We start from the raw sequence: 23413 nt of genomic DNA, 5'->3' as shown, positions 1-23413 counted from the left end.
AGTTTTAAAACGACTTTTAGTGAGGGTGAGGGAGGGCCAGCAAATTTTTCGAAGTGAGGGTGAGGTTGAGGGAGAGCCTGATAACTTTTTAAAATGAGGGTGGGGGAGGAAAAGTAAAGATGGGGGCATTTTCCCACCTCTGGTCCCTACACGGGTTGGTGGTTCTCTTCGACTACGCTCCCAGGACGAAGTACACAACAGCAAAATGGCTACACCGTCTCCTCTGCCTTTATGGGAAGTAACATTGATCTTACATTTTGAATCTACTGAAGATTTAAAGAGACGCCATTAGGAAATCAAGGACATTAATTCGTAACATTCAGAGCTGCAACAGATGTACAAATGGCATGCAATGTCCCACACCATTATGCAGGCTCTGCGATGCATTGCAGTGGATATTTATGTTTGGTTAATTCTGTTTCTGTGTGTGTAAGCGATCGAGGTTCTCTCACATACACCAGAGCCTCAGTAAGTGGTACTAATACAGATGATCGATGTGCGCAAGACATTAGACGAACCACGTACACGAGAGAAACACAGACTGGCGCAACACTAACAACGACATTATTCTTCTTAAACCAACGCAGTAAGTCACACTATTTTTGTATTGTGCTTAATTGCATAATTAGTCTAGATTGATTAACTAAACTCGCAAGCAACGAAGATAGACGAAAAAAATTAGCTGTGGTTTAGCTCTGGTTAACCCTAGTTGAATTGCGAAAACTTCGTTTCCTCGGAACGTCGTCTACGCAGCGTCTCATTCCGACGCTCTCGAGAACTCAAACCGGTCTCTCGCGCAGTTGAAGAGTCACTCCGGGACGTGGCACGATTTCTAGCCGCATCTTCGTTACTACGCTTCTCGAGTCGTGCTGCGCGTTGTCTCTTCCTCGCTTCGTTCTGTCGTTGTTGCGTGTCTTTCGCGCTCTCCATAACGACTACAATACACTAAGGCGAAGCGCATATCCCCGCGAGAGGACAACTTTTCTTCCACTACCCCAGCGGAGCACATCTCTGGTGGAGCGAGCGGCGACGGTAGCCACTCTAGACGGCGGCGCCATCTGTTGCAGCGCGGCTGCGGTGTCGCTAGACAACGGCGGCTCAAGGTCGTTCGTCGGCCCCGGCATACGGCTGAAGTGCGCGACCAGCCGAAATGGCTCCCTGGCTGGCGTAGTAAAGCTTTTGTTTTAAAAGGTGACAGGGCTGCGACGCAGGCGCTGGCTGTGCGATACAGGCAAGTGGTATGCTTCCCTTGTGGCGCTTGATAGCGACAAGCATGCACACTCCTTGTCGCTTGCACTCGCGAAAATCGTACAGCCAGCGCTTGCGTCGCAGCCCTGTCACCTTTTTAAGCATTTTTAAACACTGGGCATACGACGAGCCGTAAATTCTGTCATCAGTTCTTTTCGTCCTTTCAATAGAACCGCTGTTGAAACAAATTCAAAGTTGCAAGTCGATACGGGGCTTTCCTCTCCCAGGCTTGGACGAGGTTACAGTAGCAGCTTATGCCGATGATATTTCTCTGTTTATTAGAAACATTGACAGCTATAGAGCATTTCTGACGCTCTTTCACACTTACAGCTGCTTGTCAGGTGCACGTCTCAATCCAGCTAAAAGCCAGGCGTTACGCTTTGGATTTTTTAATGATCAATTTCCCGATGGTGTCTAATGGGTAGGTGGCGTAAAAGTCCTTGGTGTCACGTTCCTCGCCTCCGGTGACGTAGCCCGAGCCACCTGGAATGAAATAAAACGCAAGGCTGATCAGCGCATCGAAGTCGCAGAATCCTTCGACCTACCTTTCTCCGAACGAGCTTACCTTATCAGAACAAGCATAATAGCTTCCTTATTCTACGTCACAAAAATAGCGCGCCCTCCTCGCCGCGTCCTGCAGAGGCTGGCCACAGCGTGTGGATCTTTCTTATGGGGTGGGCACGCAGAAGGCGTTGCAAGAGTTTTTGTCCGCCTGCCCACCAAGATGGGTGGCTTCACCATACCGGATCTTGAAGTTATGTGTCGCGTATTGGCCTTAGGGGCCATGTGGGACCTTATCTCAGACACAGCGTACCGAGGAAGAGCACTCACCGCATATTTGATCGGAACATCGCGTCGCTTCTTTGAGTTATCAAATTGGAAAGGCCCTGCTGCTGAAAAGCCGTCAGCTTTCTATGCATATGTCGTGAGATCCTTACATTTTCTTGAAGATACACTTCCTGACAGTGATTTGAAAGAATTGTCCGCGAGTGAAACTTGCGAATATGTTGCGTTTCGCACCCTGAATGTAGACCAGCGCAGGAAAGTTCGCAAAAGGCGGAAGCAAAGAATCTTTGCCTCTCTCCCCGCTGATGTATCCAATTTTACCCGGCTTCGCGAATGCGAAGTGTTACCCACAGCTGACCGCCTTGCGGCGTGGGGCGTGGCGCCCTCCGCCTCACGTCCGCAATGCGGTCGAACTGAAACTCTGAACCATGCCGTTTTTGAATGCCCAGTCGCGCGCACTTTCTGGCGCTTGGTATCGCCCATGTTCCAGGTGCGCATGCGGTGGCAGAGTCGCAGTCGCGATTTATTTGTTGAATTAATAATGTGTGTGGGTGCTTATGTACTCTGGAAAAGGAGGGGACTTGCTGTCTTGCGGGGACGCCCGCAGAAAGCAATGTTCCCTTTACTGTACCGCCTTAGAACTTTAATGCTGAAACACTCGAATGAAAAACTCGTCGTGTTGGCTGAGGAGGCCTTCCTCCTCCGCTAATCAACAAGGTTCATTGTTGTTAGCGATAGAGGTGTGTCCACGCCCATCCTTCCTTATTAGGAAGTTTGGCGAGTGTTGTGTGTTGTACATGTGTTGTGTGTGTTGTACCTATAGAAACAATAGAACATCTCATACTAACATGTGATGGTACTACTCTTACACCGTGGATGGTACCCATCCCGATGGCGGTCATGTAAATAAATCTGCGGTGGAAATTGGCAAAAAGCGATTGGAAGACTGGTGGCTTAAAAGCAGAGAGGTGACAAAATTTAAAATTGTAGGAAGACGTATTTAAAGAAAGTGGCGAATTTTAGAAATTTATAACATAGTTACAGAAAAATAAAGGGAAAAAAAGCTGAGCACGGAGGCAACCGCCATCGCCCATTTCAAAGGCGACGCTCCTACCTTTTATCCATCCATCCAGTCGCATGCGTGTTGTGCCAGTCGCTGGTTGTGCATGTAGACTGGCCCTAGAGCTACAACGCCACAGTGCTAGAGCTGCAGAGGCATCACTTTTACAGTGGAAAGACAAATAAAGCTAGGACAAGTAAGTACGCGGTCATAATGCGTAGCGAAGACGACCGGTACGGTGACAGGCCTCGATCTTCAAGCCACTCGAAGAGATTCCGCATGAACGAAGGCGACTGGCTTTGTGCCGATTCGCAGTAAGTTCACGCCTGCATGGCTTGTTGCAACGGCGGCTGCTTGGCGCGCGCCAGGCAGCTCGTTGAAGCCTTCTGTGGCGAATATTTTCGTGGGGATCGTCCCTGCTCTGCCAAACGCATTCGTAGGTTTTTGACGTGGTACTTGGGGCCCGGCACCTGAGGATCCCGTCGTGTTTGTAAAAAAGATGTGCAATAAATGAGTACCTTTGCAAATTATGGGCATTTCGAATGGTTGCAGGTTGGTGTTTTTTTTTTTTTTTTAACAGTTATATTGCGCACCTGCTGATTTTGCATTCAAAGTCAGCTTCTTCGCTTCGTGCTACATAACTTCTTCGAAGACAGCTTAAAACTTTTGTGAACCTCTAAAGCCCAAAGATAAGCATGGAGGTCACCGCGTTATATTGTTTCTTGCAAAGGAATTACGTTTGCTACATGAAGTTGTGTCTGCTTACCAACGCTACGAAATAAGTTAAACATGCTCACGTTGTTCATAGCTTTGATCAAGTAGGTGCAAGATAGGTTTGTGGAGGGGAATGCGCTGCGTACGGTTTGACATTCTTGGTTATTGGGCAACAAGCGTACTTTTGCAAGATGAATATGAAATGCTAAGAAGCTGCAAAAGTGTGGCATGTAGATTATCACCACGGTTCAACTATGCTGAAGATTGAATAGGCCAGAAAATAAAAGGGTATGTGTTAACGTAGGTTGCATGTGTGTTGATGTGCAGGTCTTCATATATTTGTGCAGTTTCAAACGTTAATTATTTTTAATTGATTGCAGCTGTATCTTTTGTCCTTGTGTTTTGTCTCGCCAGCTCCATGAGGTGTGGAGGCTACAATGAGTGTTGAGGCACTAGAGGAATGTTTTGTGTCCATCACTGCTACTGTTGCATATGCTCAATTCCAAAGCAGTTGGGTTGTGTGGACATGTGATTGCATTGATTGATTAATCAATTAATAATCAATTATTTTTAAAAATAGAGTGCAAGTATAAAGCTTCCAAATAACAAAAACTGCAAGCTATAACTGAAATTCAACTTCATGGCCAGGGGCAGTGTTTTTATGGTGACATGAAGAATGTTTATTTGATAAATCACTCCTAGATGCATTGGCTGCTAAAAAAGGAAATGCAGAGAAAGTCTCCATTTTTGAAATGTCTGACATGACTTGTTACAAGCCTGACAATGCTTTTTGAGCAATTGGGAAACGGGTATTTATGAGCAGGCGTCGCTCGTAATGCCACAAATGCACTTTTTCCTGTAGAGATTTCCTGAACTGTGGTCAGTGCAGTGACGAACAGTTCATCTGCACAGAAACAAAATGCCACATGGCCGCCTAGTATAAAGGTTTCAATAAAACGCCTGATTCGGCTGCAGAATGGGAAAAGTGTCATAGTTGGTTCATATAATAGGCCTCCTAGCACATCGTTCGAGCAGTTTGGCAAATTGGCTGTCTTGAAATGACTAAACAGGATCATATTTTGATAAGGGGTGACTTTAACCTTCCACATATTAACTGGTCATGCAGTGAACCAAGGTATACTTCTGGAGGCTGACTATATGCGACTTTTTTTGATATTCTGGATGAGTACACATTTACACAGTACGTCCATGAGGCATCTCGAAATGACGGTACATGTCATGTTCTTGATTTACTTCTTTGTAATATGCCTAATATTGTGTCCAATGTCCATGTTTTACCCGGTGTTAGCGACCACGGTATAGTTGTGGCTGATGTAAAAGTTAAGACTGTATCTGTTCCCAAAAAAGTTGCCGGAAAGGTGTATTCATATAGTAGAGCAAATTATGACGCAATAAACTCGGCATTTGAAACTTATTTCCCCACTTTTATACACTAGCAGACGAACGGAATACTGAACAGCTATGGAACGCGCTTAAAGAAAAACTCTTTTTCCTGCGTGAAACTTTCGTTCCCATTCGAGTCTTGTCATCTAAACGCACTAGGGATAAACCATGGTTTAACACTCAGCTGCGTACTCTACTGCGACGTATAAGGCGAATGTACAGGAAATGTAAAAAAAATAATTCTTTGGAGAACAAGAATGAGCTAAAAAGATTGAAACTTAATTTTCAAAGTCTAGCTAAAATAGCTAAGAATTCTTACTTCTCGAGCCTTGGTAAGAACTTGGTAGAGGACTCGAAACAGTTTTGGAGATACGTTCGTCTCAATGGTAAGGAAAATACATCTATTCCTCCTGTAAATTATTCTCACACAATCGTTGACGATGATACGTCTAAGGCAACCATCTTTAGTGACTATTTTTCGTCCGTGTTTAGTCAAAGTTGTTCGCTCGTTAAAACGGTTTCTTACACTGAGGCAAAAGTGATGCCTGAGGTCACTTTAGTGTGCCTGGTATTTGAAAATTGCTAGAAAGCGTCAAACCAGCTAAAGTGTGTGGCCCAGGTGATATTCCAGCAGCGATAATAAGGAACTGTTCGGCAACGTTATCTTTGTACTTTCACTGTTTATTTCGGAAGTGGTTAAGTGAGAAAGCACTACCTCGTGATTGGAAATTGGCACATGTTACACCTGTTCATAAGAATGGACCAAGAAATGGCATTGAGAACTACAGGCCGGTGTCTTTAACTAGTATAACATGTAAAATATTTGAACATGTCTTTTATAGCTGTGTAATGACACATTTGGTTAAACATAATCTTCTGCATCCTAGTCAACACTGCTTTCGGCAAGGTTTGTCTTGCTCAACGCAGCTTGTTGAGTTCACGCATGATTTGGCTGTAGCAATAGATAAGCGTAAAGTAGTTGGCTGTATCGTCTTGGACTTCAAGAAAGCATTCGATGTGGTTCCTCATGACCTTCTTGTTAGTAAATTATGGGGCTGAATGAATCTGTTATTGCATGGATAGCCGAGTATCTCTCTCGTAAGACAGCAGTCGGTCGTTCTCAACGGTTGTTCTTCCAGATATTTCCGGTGACCTCAGCAGTTCCTCAGGGCTCAGTTCTGGGCCTTCTTTTGTTTCTGTTGTATATTAATGATGTTACTATTGGCCTCAAATCTTTGTTCATAATGTTTGCGGATGACTGTGCAGTTTACAGGACTGTAAAGAATGAACGTGGTTCCGAATACCTGCAGCACGATTTGAACGTAATAGCATCCTGGTGTGCCCATTCAGGAATGTCGCTGAATGTTAAAAAGTGTGTTCACGTCACCTTTACAAGGAAACGCTCATACCAGTTGACCACGTATACCGTAAATAACGCTGCTTTAAGCACGGCCGAAGAATATAAATATTTAGTAGTTTATTTAACAAGTGATTTGAGGTGGACTAGGCACACTCACCACATAAAAGTTTAGGCTGCACGTGTTTTGGGTTTTCTAACACCCCTGTCATACGGCCAGTTTCAATGCCCATTGAGTCGAGGGCCTTCGATATTCTCAGTTGCCATTGAACTCGAAGGAGTTGTGTCGCTGCTACACGGCAAATCTCAATGGCCATTGAAATGGTTCTCGTGTCCCACGCCAAGCTTGTGTGGCGCCACAATCGCTACTTTCGGTTTTGCAAAATTAGCAAAAATATTTGATAAATGTATACTAAATACTTAAATACGCGCATGTCGCTTAACACCCTTTTAATCGCACGTACGCGTCGGACAGATGCAGACACTGCTGTAGCCGCTCTAATGCAAGACGAGCCAAAACCAAGCCAATCCAACTGCGTCGGAGCGCTGCTTCGTCAGGCTTAACACCTGTGAAATCGCCTTGTTATCTGAACAACAAAAACTATTTCTCTTGAAAGTTTATGCGAGGGTAAGAATGGGCAAATCGAAGGCGAATACAACAGCTTAGAACACGATATTGCTTTGAGGGATTAGCGACGAAGCTGTTATCGCTGTGAAGCGGGCGGGCAGGGTGCCGCCATGTTGTCAACGTTAAGTACGCAAGCAACGCAAAGACCGCAACGCAAAATTAATGTGCGTAATGCGCTTAAAACCAGTTTGATACAATTTTATAATTATTGTACAGACTGCTTGCATTAAAGTCCAGGCGAATATTGTTTGTTCATGCTTTTGTGTCGTGAATGTATCGTGTAAGAAAGTGCGCTTGGCGCCGCTTGAAGCAACGCTAGCAACCTTAGGCAGCGCTCGAAGGCCCTCGAAATCTCGATGGAGTTCCGCGCTGCTCCGTTGACTCGATAGACTATTGACTCAATGGCCGTTGAAACTGCCCGTGTAGCAGCGCTCGATCGCCATTGAGTTGATAGACTGTCGGCTCAAGGGCCTTTGAAATGCCCGCGTGACAGGGGTATAAGACAAAATTTCAGCGAACTTTCACCTAACTTAAAAGAACAATTGTATTTCACTCATGTGCGCTCGTTGTTAGAATGCGCATGCGTTTGCTGGGACACGTATATCAAAGAGCTGACCGATATACTTGAAAAAATACACAATAGGGCAGTGCGATTCGTTTTAGGTAATTGGGATCGTCAACTTAGTATGAGAGAAAGCAAAAGTAAACTTAAATGGGAAGACTTGAAAGATTGTAGACGAAACCTCAGGTTGAAATTTTTTCATATCTACCACTCCAAAACTGGAATCGATAAGGAAAAGTACATCCAAGCGCCGTCCTACATATCCCAAAGAAGGGACCACAGTCTCAAAGTAAACGAATTTTCCTTTAAAGGTGACGTTTTGCGCTATTCATTTTTTGTTAGGTCTATACGAGAGTGGAATGATCTTCCGTCTATGATTGTATCCATTGTTTCTAATGATGATTTTTACTGCACTTTGTGTAATTAGTTTCTTTAGTTGTCTCAAATGTGATGCTATTTTCATGTATCCCCCTGCTGTAATGCCTGCAAAGGCAAAGCAGGTATCAAATAATTAAAAAAAAAAGAATATCACGCAATGCCCACAGTTGCCATTAAGTAGTGGGATGCATTTCTCCAAGCACTGCATTTTTTACTTCTCAGGGAGGATCAACATACTTTCACATGAACAGATGCACAGCACTTGTATGCTGTCCCTTTGCGGCCCAGCATCTACAAATATGCACATGACTGTTCAAACTTTTTTACAGCTGTATACCTCCACTGTCCAAAGAAATTTTCGTGTCGTTGGCGTCGCCAGCAAAAACATTAGCTGCATTTCAACTACTACTGCCTGGTTAGAGAGTGAAAGCTGTGGTGTATCGGGCAAGTAGACGCAGCTTTTCGTCTGTAACGTTGAGTGCGCCCACCCTGCTAGGCCACGATTAAATTAATGGTTGATCGCGTGAGGTTGGTCCCCCAATGAATGCTGTGGCCTATTGCTGCAGTGGCACGTGTCTGCCACAATGTTGTCAGCGCTAAGGCATGCAGCCCACATCTCTCTCTCCCCACTGCCACATACCTCATAGCAGGATTGAGGTGTCCACTACCCCAGGGATCCAGTTATGCGCCTTCCTTTCCTCAAAACATATAGAACGTTGTCAATGCTAATGCCAATGACCACAAAGAATGCTGGCGGTCTATAGCTTCAGAGCTGCGTTTCTGCTACAACGTTGCGAATGCCAATGCATGCAGCGCACATCTGGCACTACTGCCACGTAGCTTAAAGCACGACTGAAGTGTCCACGTCATAATCTCATTTATGTCTCTTAACTTTGTATTTGACATTTGACCTTGAGGTGCCTGGAGTAGCACGTGGTAGGACACCATGGTTATACTAGTCTTGGTTTGCCCTCTGGCTCACTTGAAGGTCAAAACTACAAGTACCATGAAATCGTTAGGAGGTAGCATAGTGAAGCTTTCCCTTCGAAACCCCAGGAGTGGAAAATCACCCGACAGCATAGAAATCGTTTATCATACTGATCATAAATAAGTCATAATATAAAATAAAAATAAAAATGATAATAAAAATAAACACAAAAATAAAAATAAGGGATTAAAAAATACAGCACACAGATCCTGCATCATATCATAAAGCACTCCTAATAAAAAAGGAAAGGTAAATATATTTTAAAAAATTGAATGCAAACAGCATACCTCCTTTGCAATCAGGCATACAGTCCAGGTACATTTCACTTGTCTCTGGCTTCACTCTTTTTAGAGCCATGTGTGTGAATTTCCAAGTGACGTTGCAATGGGCAATTGGGTGTCGTTTTACAGCTTCACTGTCCAACCATTTTCACAGCGTGGAATGGAGCCACAATTTTTTAGAAACTTCTAGGGGTGTTTATAAATTCAGTGACATCTGCTACATTTCAGATCCCCACTAGATTGATTGGTAGTGCCATTTTAGCCTAGAAATAGGATTGATTTTCTAAAGCACGAAATAAAGATGGATGTCACAAAGTTTTATTGCACGCCTAGGATGTACTGCTTGATGTTGCAACTTTATTCTTCTCCCACACGGTGTAATGCTTTGGTAAGTGGCACTGTAGCTGAGTTTTCATTTCAAAACTGCTTCGGATGAGAAAGTAGATATTTTGTTGAGCATAAATATCTTTTTCTTTTTTTTTTAAGAGCAGGACTGATGTTCCGTCAGCGTGGAAGTGTTTGGCGTGATAAAACCTGAAGTTTTTGAGCCATCCATGTTTGTTTTGTGAAATAAGAGGTTAATAGGCACACACAGATTTTCAGATTTTTCTCGACAGTAAAATATAATGCATGTCTGAAAGGATTTTAAAGGTAACTCTTTTTTTATTTTTTAAATACTTATTCAACAATGCAATAATTTTAAATAAGCAGTAATCTTCATTACAAATCTACTCCACCTTGGGGGTTTCCCCTAAACATTGGACCAACACTGTTCCCACTTCGAGTTATTTATCAGTTCGCTTTCGCCCAACCAAAGGTTTGCCATCCTGGTTAGCCCAGTTGGTAGAGTGACTGCTCCAGTAAAGCGATGGTTCAGAGTTGGGGTTAATTTTCTTTAACCATGAAGTCTCTGAGAAAGCTGTATAGCTTTCCTTTGTTAGCTGTATGGCTATGCTCAGGTGGATGCCAATGAGTAATTACTCCAATAAGACTTCTGTTGGGCCTAGTTGGTGCATGATAATAATACAGATGATTGATGTGCACAAAACATTAGACGAACCGTGTACATGAGAGAAACACAAGGACACGCGCAAGAGTAATTGCTCCCTTTTTACAAATTTTCTCCACCTAAACATTTGACAAGCAGTAATCTTTGTGCTGCTTTGCATGGCAACAGTGATGACGTCTTTCTTGGCATGTGCATGCTGCCACGCTGCACCAAGAGCGAATCGACGACAGAGTGGCATGCTAAGACTGAGTTCAAATTCGTGATTCTCTCTCCATGTACTTTTTTTTTTTGTAATGATGCGCAAGGCATTACTATACATGGATTACTACGTGGTGTTCTCCTACGACCGGTAAATAATTTATAATCACATTTTTTTATCGTGCTGTTTCAGTTTCAGTTTCAGCAGCCGAATGATGACTGGGACGTCAACGTGTGCTTACAGGTCACGTGAGATGTGAAAAAACTGCAATATAATCGCTGCTTCCACATTCATTGTCATTCCGGCTCTTGAGGAAGGCTGGCTTCAGCACTGCAGTAAATAAATACGATAATGCAGCCATTATATGGACATTTCTCTATGTCTCACATGACACAAAAGCACTCTTTGACGTCACAGTCATCGTACGGCTGTCGAAAACGAAACAGCGTGACAGAAAAAATTCGATTATAAATTATTTTTTAGCGGTTGTAGGCGACTATCACTTGGCTGGTTATTCATGCGTAGTAGTGTCTTCCACATCACTGTAGAGAAGAAAACATGCCACCAAAATTAGGTGTCTATACTCCTTTAAGTTAGGTGAGGTGTGCCGGTCATGCTTGTGATCTGCTGGTATGCAGAGGCCTCAGCGTGAGTGAACTTTTTGTGCCATGACGACAAGAGTTTTTGTTGCTCTTTTCTACTCGTAGTAATTTATCAAGACAAGGGTATTTAAGTGAAGTAAGGCACTAAACGATCTGCTGAACTTCCGCTTGATTCCTCTTCCTAGCTGCCCCTGTGTATTGGAGCAACGTTGGCGTAGCAACTGATCTCAGCAGCATCCTTCAATTAAATTTCGCACAACCAACCTCTTCCTTCAGAAACACACTATCATTGTGGCAGTCCTGCTTTAAATCTGAGCAAATGCGCTCTCAGAGTCGGGGACCAGTTCAGGCATCGGGCAGCATAAATACATTTTTCGGTAAGCATCTTATCATCTCGGAGTGAATTGTGCATCGCACAACACAATACCGGTCACCACAATCACTTGAGTGAACACAAACTGTGGGTGAGGACTACAGCCGATCCCACGAAACCTGTTCCCTGCTGGGCTGCTATCTGTCTGCTCTCTGCCAGGCTGTGTCAAGCCTGATGTCATCTTGCAAATGTTGACCTTAAAAATTGCCTGTTCGTTGACTGTGTGGATCAGGAGGGTGGGAGGCTACATTTAAGGTTCTCTTACAAAAAAACTAGCTTGTTCTTGGGCATGTCATTTGGCACATAGTCTTGACCTTAAAAAGAACTTATGATAGAGATTTTAATGTCATCTGTAAGAACTGAAAAATTACCGCAGCTGCCCTTTAAGCTTGCTGGTGCTCATGATGGACTCTGGGTGGACCCGAAAAGTGCTGTCTGGGCACTGACAGTGGCTCTTTTGCAGGTGTGGCAACGTCAACTTCGCTCGCAGGACCAGTTGCAATCGATGTGGTAAAGGTGAGTGGTCAAAGCCTCTGTGAAACTTGCCACCACTGAGCAGCCAGCATTGACGCAGAAGACAAGTCAGGGTCTATCCTGCCTTGTGTGTTCTGTCCTGTCATATTTAGAACTGCATTTTGGCCCATTAATACGTTTTCCAAGTTCTTGACTGGTGCCTGCAGGGTCTGCTTGCTTTGTGCTACTCAGTTTTTCTCTTGTGTCATGACGAGCATACCGAACTTTGCATTTTATTAACTCATTCCTTACCGAGCCTATTCAAATCGTTTAGTTTGACAGATGCCACAAAATGCCCTCTTCTGAACAATCCAGACCACCTCTTGACAAGTAGCACCATCCAATGTGTTACAAAAAGACTGTACTTCAGTTTCAGAATTGTTTTTTTCATCAGCTGCATGAGGGAGTATTTTTAAACTTCGCACAAAATGTGTCAACACGGAGCAATTGCATAAGCATGGCGACCAGGCTAGAGTCCTGTTCTTGCACTCACCCTGCTCAGCAGTGATGGTATTGCGATTTTGCAGCATCGACACTTGACTCCATAGGTGTTTTGTGCAAAAAGATAATGTCCATTATTTTAATTAAAACGGAGATAATTGTCCTCCCAGCCCGGACTATCGACAGTTGCCCACCCACAACTTTTGTTTCCACTGTTGCTGAGGAGATTCACTGCTTTCGTGCCTTCTCTGATGATGGTACAGGGTATATTCTGAATGAATCAGTGCTGCCAGCAGTTTAGCGAACACAGTTGTCTGCAAGACAGTCTACCTCGGCACAGCACTGTGGAGTAGTCCAAAGCACTGCGTGAGAGCAATATATATTGCTGACCTGAAAGTTTATCCTGAAGAGTTCTGTAACATTTAGTATACTCATTTTTGGGATAGTAACACATGAAATTTATATATTAGGTTCTTTAGTCTGCTATTTTCCAGGTGGATATGCTTGAAATTTTTGCGTATTTTTGTGTAAGTCTTAAATTTTATCAATCAAAAGATTTTTATTTTTTAAAAAACATATATTCTGCTTTTTCTTTTGTATGTCTGAAAAGAGAATTCTGCTAACCACCCTGTAATGTGCTGCAATAAAGAAAAAAAATGTTGCGTATCACCCTGAATTTGCCTATTTTCACATGCTGAGAAAAGAGCTTTCGGCAAATGATATGCAAAATTCTTGAGACCGAATCCAGGGAGCAATGCGGAAGCTTGTGGAAGAGGAACATAGTAGTAGTTGTAATTGTGCTGATGTTTGTCAATTTAAAGCTCGGTGGCTGATTATATGGGGAGAAAACTGTGTGTCAGATATCACATATCAGATTGTTCCAGTTGCTCATTAGACTGGAACCAGTAGTGCCCTGTGGCAGAAGTTAGAAAATCTGCGAGGCTGCTGCAGGTGCTGCTGCTAGTAGGGATGGTCGTGACCGCACTATATTTAATAGCATTAAAGGCATGCATGCGTTCAGGCCACATGATGTTTGTGCATTTGATTTCCTCCTGGACAGGACACCAAAAAGATATTGACATGGGACTTTTGAGGCCGTAAGAGGTGACAAGTTAAGGCAGGAAGGTAACTCATAGCAATGTGGTGATAATATGCTGAATGAGGCACTTGGTTTATTTATTTTTTGAAAGCAGCCTTGTGAACGTCCTTTCCTTCCTTCCTCTGTACTAGCCAGCATTAGTGCAGTGTGATCAGTGCCGTTGTCAGAGCACCTGTTGCAATCAAATAAGAGCCTGTGCCAGGCACTCGGTGTGTATGAGAACAAGGCTGGTGCATCCATGCTTATATTTTTACCCACTTGCAACGATGTGGTGCAGTCAAGACCATCAGTATACCGTGTGAGTGTGGCCCTGATGCACTCCCAAGTAGAGTGATACAAGGGAGTTGGGCCTGTGTGTTTCAGAGAAGCTGGACCTGGCCTCCAAGCGGCAGCTAGGTCATGAGATTGGCAAGGCGGCAGCTGAGAAAAGTCGTGGCCTGTTCAGCGCTGATGACTGGCAGTGTGGCCGCTGTGGCAATGTTAACTGGGCCCGCCGTCAGTCATGCAACATGTGCAACGCCCCCAAGTTTGGCGAGGTGGAGGAACGCACAGGTAATGAAGCGTACTCACTCTGTGGAGTCACAGCATTGCTAACTTTGCCCTTCTCTTTGTGCAGGCCTTGGAGGTGGCTACAATGAGCGTGAAAATGTTGAGTACGTGGAGCGGGAGGAATCTGACGGGGAGTACGATGATGTGAGTGTAGTCAATCGACAAGGGAAGCTACATTTTTTAAATTTTAGTCTGCCTTATCCACACGTACAGCCCCCCAAAAATGAAAGGGAGCAAAGATTGAGCCTTCAAATAAGGATTAAATTATGGAGGGAAAGCACACTTTCCTGTTTCCTAACTAGTCTTCTTCTTGGCATGTAGTAACCAAAAGTAATTTCCAACTTTAGATGGGAAGTAACCAAAAATTTGTCTTTTTTGCAAATTGGTTGTACTCTTTCATAGTGGAGAGACCTGTACTGTTGCTATTCTGATCCTTGTCTTTATTTGCATGAGGAGTTCTTGTGCATGCACCTGAGATTACGTGTCACGTCGTACACTTTTTGTATGTCAATTCCTTTCTTACTTTTACTCGCATAATTCGCACACTTTTTTTTTTCTACGGTAAAGGCTAAGGGGGTGTGCAAATCACGTGGAGATTTTGTGAACGCATCTTAAAAAAACTACCAAGGTCGTAACGCATAATGTAGACACTATGTTGCCGCGTATAAGTCGACCTTGCAACTCTGGAATGCCACAATCACAATTCTGGTGCGATGCACGCGCTCCTGAGGCTACCGGAAGTTTGCTGTCACAGCTGTTCGTATGGAAAAGCGACCGCCACCGCGCAGTTGACTTTTCTGTACCGGGATGTGTTTACATATGAATTACTGATTTTTTTTATGCCACTCACCTTTCGTGGCAGCGCTGATCTTCCCAAGCCTGCCCTGCACGCACACCCGCATGCATGCTGGTGTGCTTGCACAGCAGGTAATGCAAGATACCTAAGAGATTTTTGCTATAAATCTGGGTAATAAATTGGGGGTGTGCTATTATGTGAGTAAATACGGGAATATTATTTTATTCCATTTTCTGCCTGGCCATGGGATTAGGTGGGAGTCCTGACTCGCATCCTGTGCCATCTTTTAATGTTGCCATCCTCGAATTCCTCTTGTCTCACCATTCTGGGGATGTTAAGAAATATTAACTTGCTAACTTCTGTGAAACTGTGAGAACGTCATGCTCATATGACTGCGAGCACTGCGTATTCACTCGGAGACAAAATGGGCTGATTAGTTATTTCATGCAGAAGCGTCACTAGTCCCATTACAAGAAAAGCTGGCGGCTTGTGTGTTTTTGTGTGTGCTCGGAGATGGTACAGGAAATCCCAGTGATGGCAAGAGAAATGCGGTGGCGTTATCAAGTGGCCCAATGACGCACATAGCAAGCCGAGCACTGCCACTTCACAGACGATCCTATATATGTTGTTCATCTATATATACTCGCTACTGGCTGACCTCCATGTGGCGGCAATTTTCCCCGACAGCATTTGTACCTAAATTGTGATGCACCATTAGTCGTAGAGTTCTGGGTGGTGTCATGCGATTTATCGTCGCACATAGCTTCTATGTGCTGGTCAAACTGGAGGCTAGCTTTGGGTTCGAACATACAACATATGCACCTTACCTTCAATTGTATGCCTTCCCAGGCTTTCGTATCAAAATTGTGATGGAACGCTGTATGACGTCATATGCGCTTAAGGACAGTAATGCTTTCGCATTCCCACACATAAGCAGTTGTAACGCTTTCCACTCATCTGCCGGGCGGATGGCCAAGTTGTCAAACATGGCCTGACACAGCATTTTGCCTGCTATCTCTGTAAAAAATTACCCGCCATCTTGTTGGAGTCACTGCAGTCTGGAAATTGGCTATTTGGCTTTTCTCTGGAGGATAGCGGCACCCTACTGATACAAAAATATTTTTTGATCACATGGTGTTGATGGCCTGAATTGGCGGCAAAAACTTGCGACATGACTTCCATTCCAGCAGGCATGTTGTATGGAAAGTTGTCTAATCACTTTGTAGAAACCAATGATGACTTTAGTGACGAAGACAACTGTGCGCCTTTTTTAACTAGCATTGTGCACTGTGTGCAGTGGCAGAACAGTAAAAGGCGGAAGAAGGGAGACTTTTTTTTTTTTTTTAGACATGCGAGAGGAAGCCTGGACTCCACACAGGAGAGTGCTTCAGGAGGTTCCACTGTTTAAAGAAGTCCTGCTGAAGCCCTAGCAAAGCAGGAAAAAATGCTTTTGAAAATCATGACGTGGCACTCCCGAGGGGCTAGAAGGCTTAACAGAATGCTCACTGGTGTAGTGGTCACTGGAGAAAGTACACCTGACTGTAAAGAATTAAGTGTCTGTGCTGAATTTTTTACCATTGTGGAAGTTGTGTAAAGTGATCCAAGCGCACGTGCGCTTGATAAGTAGATTAGTCTCCATGGGGACAAATAAATAACCCTATAAGGAAGGGAGCCTTCGGGGAGCTAGTAAAATCATTAAAGTAAGAATGTTGAACTTTGGTACATCCATTGATGTACAGAATTTGTTTTTGCAAAAAAGAGCCATCTTTCAGAATGAAAGCAGGGGAGAGAATGCCAGGCTTGAGAGCCAGCTTAATGGGTAGCAAATTAATGCGTGTTTGCGATTCTCGCAACATCGACAGTCGTGGTAGTTTCTTTGATTGGAGGGTCTATTGAAAGCCACATAGAGATACAAGAAATGTAACTTTGACAAGTTCAGGTTTTTCTGACTTGGCCCACACGGTAGGTGTTGTGGTTTGCAGCAACCCGAGTGGTGCTAGTTGAGCATCTTGCTCATTGTGGGGCGCAGATTGCTGAGGTGTTAGTGTTTCTGGCTCAAGTAACATTGTCAGGGGCAAGCACTAGAGTTTATTTTTTTTAGAACACCGTCACAGTTAGTGCAGTGCGATTGGGGCTTCTCTCATTTCTTTTACAGCGGCAGCTGTTAAACGCTCATTCCTGGGTTTTGCATCGTAGTAGTACATACTATGTCATCTGTCGTAGTCGTTGGCATAACTGGTGAGTGCGTTGCCATAGGCACCACTCGGGGGGTGGTTACTGTTCATGAAGGAAGGTACCATGTGAATGGAGTTACCCTGGAAGGAGGGTATGGTGAGAGCATAAGAACACACAAATTATCAGCGGTTGCCACGGAGACCACCCGGAGGCTAGTTATCCTGAAAAGCCGAGGCAGCCTGGTTACCATAAAAGGAAGCTTTATGTTGAGAGCATAGGAAAATGTAACTACAGGATGGTTGCAACAGTAACCATCTGGAAGCTGGTTACTGTGGAAGGAGGAGGGCATGGCGAGAGCGATGAAATCCCCAACCAGGGGATGGTTATATGGTGAGAGCACGTGGATGCGCACCTGGCACATTGTTGCCATGGGATCAACCTGTGTTACCCTGGAGGGAGAAGGAGGGTTACTGTAAAAGGGGGGCATGGTGAGAGGAAGAGGTTATGGTGAGAGTTTAGGAACGCTTAAGATCTGGAATGCAGTTACCGGGGAAGGAGGAGGGAGGGCCTAGTGAGAGCAGAGGAATGTTGCACGGTCCATATGCGACAGCTGCTGCGAAGTGCTCTGCTCGAGGAGAGGATCCTCAGCAGCGCTTAGTTTCTAGAACAGCAGACTGGAGAGCAGACCTCAACGAAAAACGACTGTGTGTGGAAAACTAAAAAGAGTGTCCTAGAGCCATGCAGATGTGAGGTCGCTCTCATATGCTCTAACACAACATGTCGTAAAGTACAAATATGTTAACAGCTGTCGCTGAATCTCGCATTAACCACAGATAACCGTCCTGTCAATTTTTTTCACTGCTCTTTCAGCATTTTCAAGTGTCTTTGCTCTCCACTTGTGGCATTCCTCATTCACCAAGGGTGGCGGAGGATAATAAGTCAACAAAATCACCTATAGTTAGATACAACTTAAGAACCCAGCGGCTTTTCCCCATCAAAGGACCCCCTTCTAGGCAATGGCGTCAGCAGATTCTCATGACCCTCCTAGCGTGACAATGCAGGGAGCGGCGCCACAATGGAGAGAGGCCTCTATTCCCTTTCATCACCACTCCCTGCTTTGTGCAGGTTGTACAGACTGGGGAGTGAGATGGAGTTTGAAGATGAGCTTAGCTGGCAGAATATTTCTCTTTGGTTGAAGCAGCCAGTCTTTAGAGTACCTATAAGTATCGTAAGATTGTCCATGCAGTACCTACTTTGAAACTCTACTAAAGAAATCTGTAGCGACACATTACAAATGAACAAAGGTTTGACGTGCTGGAATTTTGAAACACATCCTTTGATGTGAACTTTGAATGTCGTGATGTGGTTCTAGACAGTATGGATGGGCTATTATAGCTAAAGAAAATGCACCCAGTATTCAACGCTGGTGAAGGTAGCTTATTGTCGTCACCCATAGTGGTATCAGAGTCCTTCATTGCTTTCTGGTCACAAAACTTCTCTGTAATGCTATGAACATGCGCTGCTTGTGCTGTCTTTTCATGCGGTTGCCTTTTAGGCAATGTTGCCTAAAAGGGGCCCCGAAACACATTTTCAGTGCATTGTTTTGCCTGTTGGTTGCAAAGAATGAGTTATAGTGATGCTATTAGCATCGGTCGTACTGCGTATACTGTGTTTTTTAATATTTTAATTAGCTCGCAAAAACAAATTTGTGGCGCTGACGGTGTCACCATACAGTGGCGGTTTTTAGCAGCGGATATGACATCACTTTGCGCGAGCTTGATGATTGGACAAAGAGTAAATATACAGCGAATTGGATTAATAACTAGAGATACGTTTTGTCAAGTTTTTATGTTTTATAATACATTAACAAAACCAGCTTGTTTGCCCTAGATAAAAGCACTGTAAATCAAGTAAAACAATAACACGCCACCGGAGGCACTGGCTACTGTTTGCATCGAAGGACTTTGCGCCTCTCTGTAAACATCCTACGACATAGCACTAAACACTTATGGCTACTCTCTATGTATCTGAGAGCGGCTTTGCGGAATCAATCCGATCGAGCCATTGCACTCTATAAGCGTTCATTTCGGTCTGTGGGGATTCGCGCTGTCTCGAGGGCAGCCTGTGCTGTTCCTGTTCGACTCCTGCGAAACCCCGTATGCTAACGAAGGCCTGGTATGGCTCTGGATGCCGCCTTACCCCCGCTGGGCCCTCCGGCCGCGCGGGGATCCCGGCTGCGCACTGCGGTGTCGTGCTACCTTCTCTGATTGGGCCGCGGGGACGTGACGTAGGTGCAAAGCTGTGCTTGCTCCGGGGCCGGTCGCGGGGGCTGAGGGAAAGTTAAAGACAGGCGGGCGACGAGGGCGGAACACAGGCCGGACACAACCGTTATTCGCTGCCCCCGAGGCCTTTGCCGACGGTCATTCGCGTGCCTTGTCGTACAGGCCCCTAACATCACACGCCGAGAGCCTCGCGCATCGCCCTTGCGGAACCTGCGAGCGCCTGGCAAAGCCCGCCGAGTAACAGCCGCCGCTGACCTGAGGCAGCCGCGGCTCGCACCAGAGCTTTCCCGCCGCACCGGTCTGCGCGCGCCAACCCGTGTCCGCGCGCGCATCTGCTGCGGCCCGCTGTCGGGTGGCGGTGGACGCCAGGTGCGCAGTAGTTGAAGGAGTACCATACAGTGCTTGTGTTTGTGTTGTCTGTACAATAAATACGTGTACTGTGAACGTGCTAGTTCTCCTGGATTGAGAGCGCACGAGCGCGACAAGAGCAGACCGGACATCGTCAGTTTGTGGAGAATCACCGGGCGGTGGCGCCAGATGGCGCCACGTTCCCGTCAACAGCGCGCACTCCTTGCTCGCCGTGGCCAACTAGCGCGCTAGGAGCGACGGGCAGCAAGCAGTAGCGGTACGCGCTATGCGAAATATCTCTGATATTTTGCACAGGCTGTCACACCGTTGCAGTATCTCGCGCTCGAGTTTGGATCCATAAGTAAGGGAGCGTCACTGATCAGTGTTCCCTTCTGCACCGTCGACGTGACGGTGAAGCATCGCTGGGTGAGCTGGGCGTTCACATGGTTGTAGTAACCATGCAAACGGCGCTGCCAGCCTTGGCATGAACGAGTTAGAGTACAGGCAACCATGGAGTGCAAACTTCCGCCACGTGCTAAGATAGGCTATTTTGATTGGTCGCGAATGGTGTCGTCTTTGGGAGAGTGAAATGGGAATGGGAAGCTGCGCGAAAATCGAGTTGAGGGCAGCATTTTGTTTGCTTGTATTTTCAAATTTCTTCATTGAATGACTCCCGTTTCTATGCATCGATTCTCGTAGTTCTTTTTGAGTCAGCATCTGTGTGACATAAAGAATCCATCTGAAGCATAACCGGCATCCGTTCAAGCAGTGTTTCGCAGCCCCTTTAAGTGCTTTTGCACGTCCTACTCGGTTTAAATATGAAAACCCTACCATTTTAAAGCGCAGCTCTGAAACGCTAGCTCTGAAAAAGTCTGAACAGCTCTGAAGAGCACTAGGCTATCGCCGCAGCCGATCACGCCTCGTGTTGAACTGTTAACACACTCTCGTTGTCAGACTGCTATCAAGCTAATATATACATTCTCACGCGCTGTGCATTGCACATCGTCATCTTCATCAACCAATACTACCAACAAACTAATATCATCACCAGACATGCCGGCAACCCAGAAAAGCAATACAATGAGCGTGTACAGAGACTGAGAGCACTAGGTTAACACCACAGCCAATCACGCTTCATGTTAAACTGCAACACACTCTCGCGCAGTGCACTGCACATTGTTGTCTTGTTCTACTAATGCTGCTATCGAACTAATATACGCATTGTCACACGGTGTGCATTCTACATTATCGTCGTTTTCAACTACTACTACTATTGAACTAATAACATCAGACATGCCGACGAACTAGCAAAGAGACACTGACAGTGCTGTGCTCAGATTTCGCATTAGAGAGAATCGTAATCATCCCTAGAATTTTTTGGTATGCCTTAATATTTTTTGTTGCTTTTGAACATGAACTGTTGTAGGGCCACGTGGTATAGCATTCAAAAAACGAATGTAGCGAAGATGCGCCGACAGCGCTGGAGCACAACGCATTGCGTTAACTGCGGTCGCTCGCTAGAATCATAGACGTTCCTTTAATGTCAGTCCATGCTTTATCGCCATGAACCTATTCTGTCAGATTTCGTAACTCAGCAGAAGCTGACAGGTAGTTGGCATTGCGAGTTCTTTATATCAAGGTCAACCACCGCAATACCTTTGTTACATGGAAGACACAAATACAAGCACTTCAGTTGGGGCAGCGTTGAGTAATTGAGAAACTTTGTAATATCGAGGAATTCGCTATGTGGAGGTTTGTTACTCGTACATCAAGGTTTAACTGAAGCGGGAGGTGCCATTCTGACCCGATCTGCCGAGCAGTGCTGAACAATTTCAGCAGCTGTCATCGGTGTCTCTTCTGGGCAAAAAATTAAGCTGTTTTAAATGATGTACACGTCCACCGAATCCACTTCTAGATTGAGCAGTTTAAAATCAATTATCGGTCACATCAGAGAAAGCAGATACAATTAGCGGAAGCGCCGGTCATATGTGGCGGCAGCAACCCGGTGAAACGTTTGTTTCCCAGACGTGTTCGCATCCATTGGTGCTGCTTGAAGATTTATTTTACTGTGCAAAAGACGTAAAGCGATAACCAGCGCAGAAGATAAAAGAATATTTAACATAACCGGAGCTCAGCTTGCGTTTTATGCTATGTAAAGTAGCAGTATCTGTTTTGTATTCAAAGCTATGTAAACAGTAGCGCTGTGGTGCAGTCGTCGACATCGGCACGTTCCTGGGGAGTATCGCGCACACTGGGTAAATGCTGAATGATGTAATATTATAGTGTACTAGAAGGGGGTAGTGTGTTCAGGAGCCAGCGCGCGCCATGCATTGCAGTGAGGTGGCAAGTGTCGGCAGTTTGCTGGTTGCAGCGGTGGCACTGCAGTCTCATGGGCTGTGGGGTATAGGCTGGTTGCCACTATATGACCGCTGTTGGCTGCGTATTCGTGGCGTTCACTTTGCTGTGCGGACTCCCTTTTTGCAAAAACTCTTTTCATTTCTTTCATGCCCATACCAACATGTATTTCGTGCATAAGGAGTAAGCTGGAATACGGAACTGTCAATGACAACGCCACCGTTTCGGTCCCAGCTGTCAAACCAGCAAAAGGAAGCAAACCGTTGCTGTTTACCGCGCCAAAACATGAAGAAAAAAAAAGGACTAATTTTGGACTTGACTTACTCCGCCAAAGACAAGGCCCTGAACTAAGCTTGGGTGGTTTGTGAACTTCATTTTGAGTCGTGGTCTATTGTGCGAAATACCTACACATTTTAAAGAAAAAGCTGAATGCATATTTCACAAGGAAGCCGTCTGTGTCTGACGATGTACCCACGTTGCTGCCAAATGTCCCGAATTACTTGAAGAAGAAACCGGTGTAGAAAATTAACATGAATGCCTGCTCTTTTGGAGCTAAAAGGCACAAATTTTGTGCTGGTGAGCAAGCCGACTTTCACGACATGGAAAGAGTGTCGTAAAGCAGAAGTTAGCAGCAATTGTGACAAAGGCGGGTTATTGTATTATTTTGAAGGGCTTTTGCTGGCAGTGAAGATAGTTTTCTTTAGCTGAATGCATAATGCCCGAATGCACAGTGGATGCATAAGGTTTCTCGTGAATGCACCTTTTGGTTTTTGTTAGGCTTTATTCAGCATCCGGATAAACTCGTGAACAAATTTACCAAGTTTTGTGTGTCGCAAGGCCTCATTTCTGTTTAAAAGGGATGCGCTGATCGCAAGAGGACGCTGGTACAGTCGCGAGCCGTTGCTCATAGCCTGAGCCCCCCTTGTACCAGCCATCAACAGTTATATTTTGGACGCTAGTAAAAATCATCAACCAGATTTTTTTTTTGGAGGGGAGGGGGCGATATCTACCATTCTCTAGGAACTGTAACCGCCTTTTCGAGCTCACGAAATATCAAAAGTCCTGGGGACCACAACCCCAGCACAAATTCATGCTTTCCTCTGATCCTCAATGATGGCTCAGTGGCTTTGGCGCTCGGATTCTGATCCCAATGTTTCCATTCCGATCCCGGCCGCAGTAGCCGTATTTCAGTGCAGGTGAACTATAAGAAGGCCCGTGCGCTGTCTGATATGTCAGCCCACGCTTAGGAAACCCAGGTTTTCTAAA

At 45.1% G+C, this 23413-nt stretch overlaps 1 protein-coding gene across 3 annotated transcripts in view; it reads left to right on the top strand.

Annotated features, from left to right (window-relative positions):
* Positions 1 to 3167: 3167 nt before the first annotated feature.
* LOC144110627 (zinc finger Ran-binding domain-containing protein 2-like) overlaps positions 3168 to 23413 on the top strand; it is a 33354-nt gene continuing 13108 nt past the window's right edge. For 2 of the 3 annotated variants that reach the window (XM_077643660.1, XM_077643659.1), the window contains exons 1-4: positions 3168 to 3408; positions 12053 to 12105; positions 14006 to 14194; positions 14259 to 14335. In XM_077643660.1, the coding sequence (XP_077499786.1) occupies positions 3308 to 3408; positions 12053 to 12105; positions 14006 to 14194; positions 14259 to 14335 (420 nt within the window). In that variant the 5' untranslated portion in view covers positions 3168 to 3307. Of the gene's footprint in view, positions 3409 to 12052; positions 12106 to 14005; positions 14195 to 14258; positions 14336 to 19606; positions 19863 to 23413 lie in introns of those variants that run through there. The other variant, XM_077643661.1, reaches the window with a different exon arrangement.

The sequence above is a fragment of the Amblyomma americanum genome, chromosome 11 (genome assembly GCF_052857255.1).
Source record: "Amblyomma americanum isolate KBUSLIRL-KWMA chromosome 11, ASM5285725v1, whole genome shotgun sequence".
NCBI lineage: Eukaryota > Metazoa > Arthropoda > Arachnida > Ixodida > Ixodidae > Amblyomma > Amblyomma americanum.
Note: the sequence above shows the minus strand (reverse complement) of the source record. Positions and strands in the feature narration are given on the sequence as shown.